Source organism: Poecile atricapillus, chromosome 20 (assembly GCF_030490865.1).
Source record: "Poecile atricapillus isolate bPoeAtr1 chromosome 20, bPoeAtr1.hap1, whole genome shotgun sequence".
Lineage (NCBI taxonomy): Eukaryota > Metazoa > Chordata > Aves > Passeriformes > Paridae > Poecile > Poecile atricapillus.
The window spans coordinates 3,675,479-3,688,105 of NC_081268.1; the positions used below are offsets into that span (position 1 = coordinate 3,675,479).

The 12,627-nt window shown below is 48.4% G+C and overlaps 1 protein-coding gene across 2 annotated transcripts in view; it reads right to left on the reverse strand.

Annotated features, from left to right (window-relative positions):
- COL5A1 (collagen type V alpha 1 chain) overlaps positions 1-12,627 on the reverse strand; it is a 138,040-nt gene that overhangs the window by 28,814 nt on the left and 96,599 nt on the right. For both annotated transcript variants that reach the window (XM_058853626.1, XM_058853625.1), the window contains exons 27-37: positions 12,445-12,498; positions 11,020-11,064; positions 10,295-10,348; positions 9,715-9,822; positions 9,208-9,261; positions 7,267-7,320; positions 2,837-2,881; positions 2,502-2,555; positions 1,645-1,689; positions 1,047-1,100; positions 474-527 (exon numbers count right to left, since the gene is read on the reverse strand). In XM_058853626.1, coding sequence (XP_058709609.1) covers positions 474-527; positions 1,047-1,100; positions 1,645-1,689; positions 2,502-2,555; positions 2,837-2,881; positions 7,267-7,320; positions 9,208-9,261; positions 9,715-9,822; positions 10,295-10,348; positions 11,020-11,064; positions 12,445-12,498 — 621 coding nt within the window. The remainder of the gene's footprint in view (positions 1-473; positions 528-1,046; positions 1,101-1,644; positions 1,690-2,501; positions 2,556-2,836; positions 2,882-7,266; positions 7,321-9,207; positions 9,262-9,714; positions 9,823-10,294; positions 10,349-11,019; positions 11,065-12,444; positions 12,499-12,627) is intronic.

Here is a 12,627-nt window from a genome sequence, read left to right on the forward strand (position 1 = left end):
GTCCTTGGATGTCATGGGAAACTCAAGGAAGACTCAATGTCAGTCAGGCTCTGGCAGGTGAAAACTCTTCACCTTTAAGTTAATCCTGGCCTGAGGACTTGGCTCAAAAATACCTCAAACACCTTGTTTTAAAATCAGCCTTACAGCATGTAAATAAATATCTGCTGCTGGGTTGAGCAGTGTTTGCACTGCATTGCTTAGCAAATGCCAGGCAAGTTAATTAAATTGTGTGATAAGTTGAGGGGGAAAAAATGCATAATGTGCAAAACCTTTTTAATGCTCATTTGCTGGGAAGTGAGGAGAAGTGGGCTGCTTCCCACAGACCACCCTGAGCAGCTGGAGAGACACAGACCCTCAGGGAATGCAAACAGTCCAAACGTGGGGCTGCATCTCCCCAGCAGCACAGGAGGGTTTAGAGGAACCAAAAGGAGGCTCTGGAGTAACGTCCAGTCCAAGATTATTTGTCTACTTACAGTTTCTCCTCTCTGTCCAGGGTGCCCAGGCAATCCATCCTTCCCAGGAGGACCCTGTGGGAGAAGCAGCATCACCAAGTGCTCGGTAACAAAACTGTGACAAACATTGAATCAGCCCTGCTCGCCTCAGTTCCCAGCTTTTCACAGGGAACTGGAGGTGCAGAACCCTAAAAGCTGCACCCTTTTCCTTCCCACACATCTCCCAAAAGATTTATCTTACAGGAGCTGCTCACCACACTCAGGAAATCACTCCCAAACCATTTCTGAGGTCCCCCCTCAGTGTACAACAACTGCAGAGATAGCAGTGCTGTGCTGTCCTCCATGTCCACAGAGGGAAAATAAAGCACAGAACAACCATGAAAGATCCCAGAGATCCTGAGTCAGAAGGAAATGAACATTTATAATCAGCAGCAATTTACTTGGCTATTTAAAATTTGAAACCATCAGGTTGTTATAAGTGTGTCTCAGAAATGCCTTTCATTGGGAATGTCATCACTTGTCAGGAAATCAGCTCAGGCTGGGTGGGAAAGACTGGATTATTCCTTAGGATGTCCCAGGAATTGAGTTACTTACAGGGGGGCCTTTTGGTCCAGGAAATCCAGTTGGTCCCTGAGGCCCTGGTGGTCCCTGGGATGAAAGACAAGCCAGAGAACTTGGTTAAGGAACCTGGAACACTTGATATGAAATATTACCTCTGTGTGAGCAGCAGGTAAGCACAAAGATCTGGAAATCCAAATGCTGGGTGATTGTGTAGAAAAAATTACAAAGAGAACAAAACCCAGTGGGAGGAAAAAAAAAAAAAGAATAAAAAAAAAAGAAATTGAGGCTATAATCATGAAAGTCCCATTGTTTCAGGATTTCCCACCTGACTGTGATCTGGAGAAAGCAGCAGGAGGTCCTGGAGAACCACATCCTCCAGAAAGTGCCTGAAGTTCTGGCTGCCTGCAGTCACCCAGGGGTGACTTCTCCCTTCTCCCACGAGTGATGCTTCCACCAAACACCCACCTGAGCCTTCCCTGGAGAGCTCAGGCAGGACCTAAGGGCTGTAGGTGGCTTGGGGACCCTCTCTCCACACCAGCACCTTTCACCTTGGAAACCTCTCAGCCCTGCAACCCCACCTGCTCTGCCACAGCACAGGACTGAGTCCTGCTTAGCCCTCAGCTCATCTTACCCTCTCTCCAGGAGGACCAGGGGGGCCATCACCGCCAGAGTTGCCCTTTTAGGAAGAAGAAAAACAAGAGAGCATTTCAAAAATACCCAAATCAGCATCACAGCTTCTGTGTGCAAAGGCTTCAGATGGCACCAAGCCCATGGTGACACCCAGCCCAGCAACTCCCCCAGCCCTTTCTAATAATAATTCTGTGACAGGAGCAGCCAGTGACAAATGAGCAGCTGCTTGTTCCCCCCACATCCCTTCAAAAAAATCCTGGGGAGATTGGGGTATTTCCACCACACAGTGACCTCCCTTGGAGAGATGAATGCCACCCCAAAGAGGAGGGATTTAACAAAAATTCATGCCAACACAAACAGATGTTTGTTTTTAGATCTGGCAGCACGGTGGTGACAATGTCTCACAACCAAAGCTTTGCTTCCACCAGGCCTGGTGATCAATGCTCAGGTAATCTGTCAGTGCCTCTGGGCTGGCTGGGAGAAAAATCCCAAATTTTTGCCTGGCTCAGCAGTGGGCTCGCTCTGGAGACCAACAGCACCACATCCCCTCACCCACAACTCAGCATAAGGGCTCTGAGGGGGTTTAAACTGTTTAAATCCCAAAAATGAGGGGTTGGGGGAGGTTTAGGGTTCTGCTGATGTTGGGGTTGTGATGGTCTCTGGTCTGGGCATGCACTCGATGTCCTGTTGGCTCCTGGGCCATCTCCAGAACCTGGGCACGTATTTTGCCTTTGGGAATGAACCTCAGGAGGGCTCAGCTTTCCAAATCCAATGGAAAAGGAAAGGAGGGCGATGAACAGATGCTCTCTACACCAACACTGGCTGGGACACGACTCCAAAGGCTGCCCCAAGCCTTACCTTTGGGCCAGGTTTTCCAGTGCTTCCCCTGGGGCCTCTTTCCCCACGTGGACCCTTGAAAAGACACAAAAGGTGACATTTGAGGCTGTTCTGCTGCCCCAAGCACCTGAGGTCAACAGATCATCCCAGCAGCAGCAAGGGGTGACAGGAAAGCCTTCAGAAAGATTTAAACCCCGTTCACTGGTGAGACCCAGCCCCAAATCTGTGTCCCCATGGCTTAGCTGCAGGTGCTGAAGGTCAGATCCTCCCCAGTGAGGACAACAAAGCACATCCCAGTTTCCCTTTGGCCAGGACAAGGTTTGGGAAGGCACAAAGATGAAGAACTGGCTCGTTACCGTCGGACCACGCTGCCCCCTCGGACCTGGTTTGCCAGGAGTGCCCTGGAATGGAAAAGGAGAAGGGATTAGGAAACAGCACCAGAGCAGAGGAACCCAGAGCAGAGGAACCCAGAGCAGAGGAACCCAGAGCAGAGGAACCCAGAGCAGAGGAACCCAGAGCAGAGGAACCCAGAGCAGAGGGACCCAGGGCAGAGGGACCCAGAGCAGAGGGACCCAGAGCAGAGGAACCCAGAGCAGAGGGACCCAGAGCAGAGGAACCCAGAGCAGAGGAACCCCACGGCAGAGGAACCCAGAGCAGAGGGACCCAGAGCAGAGGGACCCACAGCAGAGGGACCCACGGCAGAGGGACCCACGGCAGAGGGACCCACGGCAGAGGAACCCATGGCAGAGGAACCCCACGGCAGAGGAACCCAGAGCAGAGGAACCCATGGCAGAGCCTGCCACGCACAAACTGCCTCAGAACCTCTCTGCTTCTCATCTGCCGTGAACAAGTCAGCAGCAGGTTCATTTCCATCTCCTGATTCTTGTACTTATTTGAATTTATAGTACTTGGGCAGGTCTGGACAGTGATCCCAACGCCCAGAGAACCAATGCTCTCTGAGGGAATGAATCTCTTCAGGAGAAACATCCAAAGTCCTTTAAAACCCCAAAGTGCTTTCAAAGATGAGGCCCCTCAGACCATGCAGTATCCCAAAAACCCAGCCAAAAATGCTTCAGCTCCGCCACCCCAACACCTGCAATCCTTTTATCCCCACTGATCTTTGCTCCTGAAGCGGGGCAGGGTCCTCACCCCGCTGCTCCCACGTGTTGCTGTGGGATTTGGAAGGTGTGACAGCAGATTCCTGCTCGGAGCAGGCACACAGGCCAATCCAGCTGCCCCACACATTTCCTCATCTTCCCTAACTCGGAGCTAAACATGGAATTCCAGGAGTCATTTCTCAGTGAGATCTGACAGCTGCACTCAGCTCCCTGGGACTGGGACTGGGATCAGTCCTGCCATGGAAAGAGCACAGGCTGCTCTACTGAAACCTGGCAGCAGATTAAGCTGTGCCTAAAAGCAAAGGGACAGCCTAAAAGCCCAGCTCTGTGTCAAGTGGCCAAAAACCCCCAGAGAAGTTTGACTCTGCCCGTGTGGCCCTGCAGCCCGTTCATGGCACCAATCACCTGTGAAAGGGAAGGAGAGGAAGCCTCGATTCCCATGGAAGAAACACTGGGTGCTTAAAATATCCCTTTGCTGTTTTCTGCCCCAAATCCATCACCTCGCTGTGCTGCCTGCTCGGCTCTGACACTCATTAACCAGCAGAACATAAAACAGGAGCTGCAAAACTTTACCATCAACTTTCTTCCAGCTGCTAAAATTAGTCCTGCTGAATCTTCCTTGTTCTGCAGCTCCATTTATTAAAGCCTGCTGGCATTTTTTTGTGGTTTTTTTTTTTTTTTGTTAATTAATTACAAAATTCACTTTAAAGTACTCCAGCTGGTTTTCTTGGAGCTCTGGGAGGCTAAATTGGGAGCAGGTGGGGAGGAGGGGGTGCTGCCTCCCCTCAGGTAGCCCCACACTCCTCTTCTTCTCCCACAATTCTATTTTTAAGCTTAATTTTCCCCTGCTTATTGCTGTCATTAATCATGCATTCAGCCCCATGTACAGTTGCAAAGAATTTATATTCCCTGCAAATGTACACAGACCTATATTTTTCAAACAAGGATTTTGACGTGAAGGCAGCTAAATTCAGATTATTTTCGAGGCACACCAAGAAATAGTTGGGAGCTCCATGCTATTGCCCCCTGCAAATGGCAGAAAATAGCTCTTAAAATAAGATTTATTATTCATGTTAATTATTGATTTCATGAGCAAGTCTTGAAATGATCCTGAGCCCACCTGGAGCTGAGGTGATGGGCAGCTCTTAGGGGATTTAACGGGTCAGAATTCTCCAAAAGCACCAAACAGAGAATCAAAGGCTGCTCTGGGGCGGAAGGGACCCTAAAGCTCAGCTCATTCCAAACGTTCCCATGGGCAGAGACACCTTCCACGACCCCAGGTTGCTCCAAGCCCCATCCAAAATCACTCCAAGCTCCTTTAAATAGTTTTATTCCATCTTTCCTGCAGGTTCTCTTCAGGTTCTGGAAGGCCACAATCAGCTCACCCCAAAGTTTCTCTTCTCTACCAATCCCAGCTGTCCCAGTCTTTTCCCAGACTCATCCTTTAATCATCTTCATCCCTTTTTTCCTTCCCTATTTTTACCTTTCCAGCCCTTTTTTGTACAACTGAGCAGCCACGAGCTGAACTTTTGTGTTTGGGGATGTTCAGCACATCAGCGCTAAAATTCAGCTGCCTGTGCAGGTCCTGCCCTTCCACCTTGGATTTTCACCTTTTGTTTTTTAATTATTTAAGAACTTGGGAAGACTCTTAGTGCTGCTGAACCAACAAGATGGAAAGCTGAGTTCCATTTTGGGAGAGAAATGTGGGATTTGCACGATTTTGGCCACATAAACCAGGGAATTGAAGAGCAAAATGGGGATATTGTGATAAAGAAAAGACAAACAAGTGATTTGGGGCTGTTGCAGCTGCAAATTGAGTTATTCCACAATGAACTGAAGGAGGAAATCTTGGAAATTCTCTTTCTTGTGACTCCATGTGAACACACTCACAAACCCAGCAAATTGAGTGGTCTTAGGAGAAGCAGAGGGGGATTTATTAAGTTGGACTCAAGGAGGCTTAAATTAAGATGAGGACTGGAGCAGAGTGACCCCAGGTCAGACTATAATCCTGTATATAATTGCTTTTCTCTTCTTTCAAATGAGATACTTGGGAGAAAATAAAAAAAAATAAAAATTGAGATGGATCACAAAGCTGTTACTGAAAATCAGTATTGCTGCTACTCTTAAATTTCCAAGCTGAGCTCCTGTTGCAAATGGAAAGATTTGTCCATGAAAATCTCTCTCTACACTGATAAAGTGGATGCAGGTTGATGAATTGTGTATTAAATGGTAGAAATGGTCTAATCACCCATTGAAAATTTAAAAAAAAATTAATTAGAAATTGGAATTACCATGAAATAAATCAACGTTTGAAAGGTTGAAAACACATTTTTAAATTCCTGAACTGAAGAAATGTGTGGCATGCCAAGGGTGTAACTAAATATCCTCACTACCTCTGTTAAAGGCACAAAGCTCATTTGGAATAAAAGTGAGGAAAATGCTGATTTTTTTGTCTTCTCATGGCTTGGTTCTGAAGCTGGGTCCTTTCCCATGGGATCTGCTCCCTCCCCAGTCTCTTTCAGGCTGGATAATGCCAAAATTCAAGCCTAAACCCCCTCAGGATTTGTTCCAGCCTCAGAAATGCCCAGCTCCTGGTACCTTCTCCACTCCCTGGAAGGTTTCCCATCCCAGATGGATTTGATTCCATCCCAGAATAAAATCATTCATGGATGCTCAGGGATTCAAAGCAGCACATCCCTCCCCTGCTGTTCTACACCCCAAAAAAAACCCAGCCCAGGGGTTTTATTGCTGGATATTTGAGAAGGAGAAGAGTAATTCCAGGGAATTCCAGGCTGAATTTCCTGGCCTCCCTCCTCCTGCCCAGCCGGAGCAGAAGGAAGGATGAGGATGAGCATTTGTAGTTCCAAATGAAATGAAATAATAAAAAAGGGGGGTGGATAGAACCCAAATTGCAGTGGCAGGATATTAATGCAGTGCAAAGTGATTTATGTTTGCTGGGCTCCTCTCAAAGCCGTCTGTTAGAAGTCATTTCTATTTAAATGAGAGTAAAAAGGAAACTAATTCCACTTGCTGTCCTCACTCCCCCTTCTTGTCAGTGTGACCGGAGCTGGTGCAGAAAATGACTTTGTTTGTACTCTGAATCCTTTAATTTGAGCATGTTCTGCAGCAGATAAAAAATAAATCAGTATATTTAGAGAAATCCTATTCTGAGAGAAGGCTGTGGAGGTGGGGTGAGAGGCAGAGACAAGGCTGGGGGATGAAACCCCCTGATTTTCAGGGTGTCTCTGAATTTTGAGCAGCTTATTAAAAGCACTGAGAGTGTTCTCAGCCATGCATTTAGAATTTCAAGTTAGGTGAAAGATGGTTTTGGCTGCTTCTGAACAGACTCAGCCATCTCTAATAATTACTGTTAATTAAAGAGCTCTTTGTGCCCTGAGCAAAGTCTGACAGCACGGGGAGGATTCAGGTTCAGAGGAGCCTCTTAAAATATCCTGAGGGGAAAATTTCCAGGGTTTAATTGGGAAGCTGCTGGCTGTGCTGCCACCACCATCCTCCCGTCCTGCAGCAGGAACCTCGTCCTGGGATGAGCCTTTTTGGGCAATTCCCAAGTGGAAAATCCTCTGGAGCAGCAGCCCAGCAATGGAATGATCCCCACATCTCTTTGGAGGGAAACCAATCAGTGAAGCAGTGGAAAAAGGAGCTCTTACCCGTGTGCCCTTCTCTCCGTTGGCTCCTGGAAATCCTGGGAAGCCGATGGAGCCCTTGGGAAGAGCAAACAGAGAGGGAGAGGCTCAGGACACAGCAGGGACAGCTCTGCCACCCCCAGCAGCCTGGAGTGACCCCAGAGCTCCCAGCCCTTGAACCTCCCTGGAATAACAGCAAAACCACCAGCCCTGGGGTGACCTCAGAAACTCAATTTGCTCCAAAAACACCACCAAAAAAAAAATAGCCATGGCTCATTAGCAGTCACTGCAAAGACCCAAGCCCAGGGTTGTGATGGGAGCCCAGGAAGGATTCGGGATTTTAGCTCCTAAGTCACTCTGGTGCACATGAAAATTTAACTCTGGCTTGTTCCTTTCTGATGTCAGTGCCTGGAGAATTGCTGCTGCTGCTGCTGCTGCTTTTAAAATATGGATTAGTCCAAGAAAATGCAAAAAGACACCCCCCCAACCCTACTCCAGATATAAAATGCAAATGAAAAAATAAACCAGCCCCACCACGAGCAGGAAACAATCTCTTGCAGATGATTATGTCTCCAGAATTAAACAAGCCTGGGTTGGTTGTTTTTGGTTTTTTTTTAAGCAGTGAACATGAATAATAAAATACGATTCTTACAAAAAAGTTAACAAAGACAGAAGTTCCCAAAGCCTCCAGGGCATGCAAAAACTGGGCTGGAGCCTGAGTCTATGGAGTGGAATTCACAGTTTTAATTTAAAAAAATGCCTTGAAAATGGCCCAAACAGAGGTGGGCGTGGAGAGAAGCTAGAAAGGATGTTTGCAAATATGCAAATGGAAGCTTTATTTTCATTTCAGGGAGACCCTGAGTCATTAGCTATTCTCCTTAATTAATTAGATAGCGCTATCTTGGAGGATAAAAACCCTAATCCAAGGAGAAGGACTGTAATGCCTTTTAGCAGCAGGAAAGCTCCCAGGGAGCCTGCTTGGATCCGTCCCTGCACATCCCAGCCCTTCTCCAGCTCTTCCCACCACTTTGGGACTGAAGCCATGAACAACCAGCCCCTGAATTCATCCAGCTCAAACCCTATTTTTGTCCATCCCTATTTTTGTCCTGCACGAGTGGGAAGGAGGGAGCTCATCCCACAAGTGGGGGCTGAGCTGGGCTGTGTCCCTGGGCTTCCCATCCCATCCCATCCCATCCCATCCCATCCCATCCCATCCCATCCCATCCCATCCCATCCCATCCCATCCCATCCCATCCCATCCCATCCCATCCCATCCCATCCCATCCCAAATCCCATCCCATCCCATCCCATCCCAAATCCCAAATCCCATCCCAAATCCCATCCCATCCCATCCCAAATCCCAAATCCCATCCCAAATCCCATCCCATCCCATCCCATCCCATCCCATCCCATCCCATCCCATCCCAAATCCCATCCCAAATCCCATCCCATCCCAAATCCCATCCCAAATCCCATCCCATCCCAAATCCCAACCCAAATCCCATCCCATCCCAAATCCCATCCCAAATCCCATCCCATCCCAAATCCCATCCCATCCCATCCCATCCCATCCCATCCCATCCCAAATCCCAACCCAAATCCCATCCCATCCCATCCCATCCCAAATCCCATCCCAAATCCCATCCCAAATCCCAACCCAAATCCCATCCCAAATCCCATCCCATTCCATCCCATCCCAAATCCCATCCCATCCCATCCCAAATCCCATTCCATCCCATCCCAAATCCCATCCCATCCCATCCCAAATCCCAACCCAAATCCCATCCCATCCCATCCCATCCCATCCCATCCCAAATCCCATCCCATCCCATCCCAAATCCCATCCCATCCCATCCCAAATCCCATCCCATCCCATCCCATCCCATCCCAAATCCCATCCCATCCCAAATCCCATCCCATCCCATCCCAAATCCCATCCCATCCCATCCCATCCCATCCCGTTACCTTGGGGCCCTGCCTGCCCGGGTACCCAGGCAGTCCTGGCACGCCGAGTTTTCCCTGGAACACAAGGAACAGAGTGTCAGACCTTTGGAGCCAGCAGGAAGGGGGATGGAGCACAGGGAGGAGCAGATGGGACTGGGATTAACCTTTGGGGCATGGAGGGAATCCCAGTGGGGAGATGCAGAGTGAGGGCTGTAACTGTGCTGGGAACCAGCTGGGAATGGTTGGGGTTTTATTTAAATTAGACTGGGGTTTTATTTAAATTCATTTAAATTAAACTTTTCAATTTCTCCATTTATTCCCCTCTGATCTTTTTATCTGACCTTTTTTAGCTGTACCCAAACAAAGCCCAAAAAGACCAAAACCTCGACATGGCTGCCCTAAACTCACCTCTCTCAGGCCTCCCTTCACACAAATCTCCCACAGCTCCTCTTCACCCCAAAACACCCCTGAGACAGCCAGAAATGGTGGGGTTTAGTGTAAAACCTGGAATTCCCATCCTGGGCTCACCTTCTCTCCAGCAGGCCCAAGAGGACCCGGATCTCCATTGGGGCCAGAGCGACCTTTGGGACCTTCGGGCCCATCCTCACCCCGAGGGCCAGGGGGGCCAATTTCCCCCTGTTAATTACAAGAGAAATGTTAATTAGCCAGGCAGGTCCCAGATCCTGTGTTTGCTGCCAGAGAGATTCCATGGAGCTGCTCTGGAGAAGGGGAGATCAAACTGTGCAGCGTGACCAAAGCACCGGGGTTTCATTCCCACAAAATCCAGGTGTTATCCCATCCACACCTGGAATATCTCCACAAAACCAGGCTTCATGAGCTGGGACTGCAGCCCTTGTGCCTCCCTCCCACTTCCCAAACTGCGGCTGGGTGTGCAGAGCAAGCCCTGAGAAGTGTTTGATTGAGGGCTGAGCTGCAGGATAATGATGGGAATTATTGGGAAATCTGAGCTGCTGCCATGGGCTGTGGCACTGCCAGCTCCAGCACAGGGGACAGCAGTGTCACTTTGTCACACAGGGGAGCAGGAGATGGTGCTGGGAGCAGCCTTCTCCGAGCTGCTGGATTGATCCCAAGGGTCCCAGACTCTCACCCGATCTCCTTTGATGCCCATGTCGCCTTTGAAGCCAGGGAAACCATCTTCACCCTGAAAATGGAGAAGGGAAAAATCACCCAAGGTGTAGAGATGGGGGAGAAATGGGAAATTAAAGTTCCTCAAGCCCCATTTGTCCAGGGAGGACAAGCTGAAGTCCACACATTGCCTTCTCCAGGTCCTTGGGGTGCACAAACAGGAATGGAAACCCACCCCAAACCCCAAAGAACCCCTACAGTGTCCCCAGATGTGCCCTGCATCCCATCCTGGCTGCAAGCCTGCATCACAAACGGGCCCAACGTGAACAACAAGACCTTGGCAGCACTGGGAACCAATTATTTCTGAAGTAGAACTGGTTTTATTTTCACAGAGGAGTTTTTACACCCGGCTCCCAGGCAGCCTCCAGGACACTGCAATATTTCCTTCAGCCAAGAAGGTTTAATTGCAGATTAATCAATAATGCATCTCATCCTCCAGCCAATCCCTGTCAGGCAGTGAAAACACTTCCCAGAAAGTTTTAAAGTTTGGGAGATCCCAAGCTAAAACTGCTGCATTTGCTGCTGAATTGCTGGGAAGGGGCAGGAATGAAGGAAAGGTTCTCAATCCCATTTTTTCCCCCCAAGAAAAACCCCTTGCACAGGAGAAAACTTCCCAGGGAAGATCCTGTGGGATCCACCTGCAGAAATACTCAGAAACTGCAGAAACACAACCCAAACTGAACTCACCTTTTCCCCCTTGGTGCCTTTCAACCCACGAACTCCATCTGCTCCCTTGAGAGAGAAACCAGGATGTTACCAGGGTATGGGTAAAGTTTAGAGTGAATTGTGGTGATTTCTGCTTTCTTTGATGTTTAATTGTATCTCTGCAAACTGTGATGCTCTTAAACATGTTTTAATTAAATATCAGCTGCTGCCCTCTGGCTTTTGGCTCATCAGGGAGCATCTTATGGTCCCAAATCTCTGCTCTCTTGATTTGGTAGGTGGGGTTGGTGGTTTCTATCCAAAAGTTCTGTTGTCAGGGATAAAATTCACTATGAAATTTTTTTTCTGTCTGTATTTTCCACAAGAACTGGGGAAAAAAAATCAGATATCCACACCAGCACAATAAAAACCACCACTTTTTTTTTTTTTTTTTTTTTTTAAAAAAAGAGGAATAATACTTTGCATGGGTATTTTAATTCTTTCTTCCTTTTAGCATGTCAAGGAAAAGTATAATTAAAAATCCATCAAGATTTGCTCAGCAGAACAGGGCTCTGGTAAGGGAGGAAAGATCTAAAAGTTATTTATGGCTAGAAACCCAACCAGACACTTTTTTTTTTCCAAGCTGGGGGCTCGTGCAGTTCAAGTTCATTTGCTTGTGGGAAGCAAAACCTTGACTGTGGAGTTTGGGGCAAGACACAATTTCTTTAACTCCCTCTAATGTGGAGCAGTTCCACTTTCATGGGAAATCCAACATTCCCTAATGGATCACTCTGTCCTCTTCTGCAGCCTTGCAGGAAATGAGCTGGGATTTTGCTCTGCTGAAACACATCCCACGTCAAAGTTTGAAGGTGGAACAGCAAATGGCTTTGAGAGGGTTTAACCTCACCTGTCCCCCTCCCCAAGATGTGTTTGTATTTGCCAGTGCAGATCCCTGTGGATTCAGGGGATTTTTGGGATGCAGGATGCATCTGCAGCTGAATGAATACATCCTGATGGGTGTAAAACCAGAGGAAAATGGGGAAAAAATCCCTCACTGCTTCATCAGCAGCTGGAATGAGGCAGGAGCTGGAGTTGAATGCATGGAAAAGAACAGGGCTGAGACAGGCTGGGCCTGGCAAGGTTTGGGATCAGGAGTGTGAAAAGCTGGCTTTGTGCTGGGAAGAGGCTGCTCTGGTTTATGAACCTTGTTAAACTGGGGCTGAGATTTCCTCTGCTTGTAAACTGGGAAGAATGGGGGAGTTAGGAGGGAAATCCCTCCAAAGTGCTGAGCTGGGGTTATTGAGGAGCAGGGAATTCGTGATCCCCATGGATAAAACGCTGGAGCAAGAGTCACTGGAGCAATAAACGCTGGTGGTGACTGAGGTGGCCCTGAGTGGACATCTGTGCCCCCCAGCAGTGTCCAGCACAGGCTGGAGAATTCCAATGGACACTGCTCCTGCATCTCCTTACCTTGACTCCACGTGGTCCTGGATAACCAATGGGGCCCTGGGGACCTGGGGGACCCTGAGGGGACGAGATGCAAACAAGAAAAATGTGTCAAGAACCAACCCAAAGGTGCAGTGATGAGGGGAGGGGATGGGAAACATAACTCCTGTTTCCCACATGGGATAGGAGTAGCAGCAGCCACCTGAA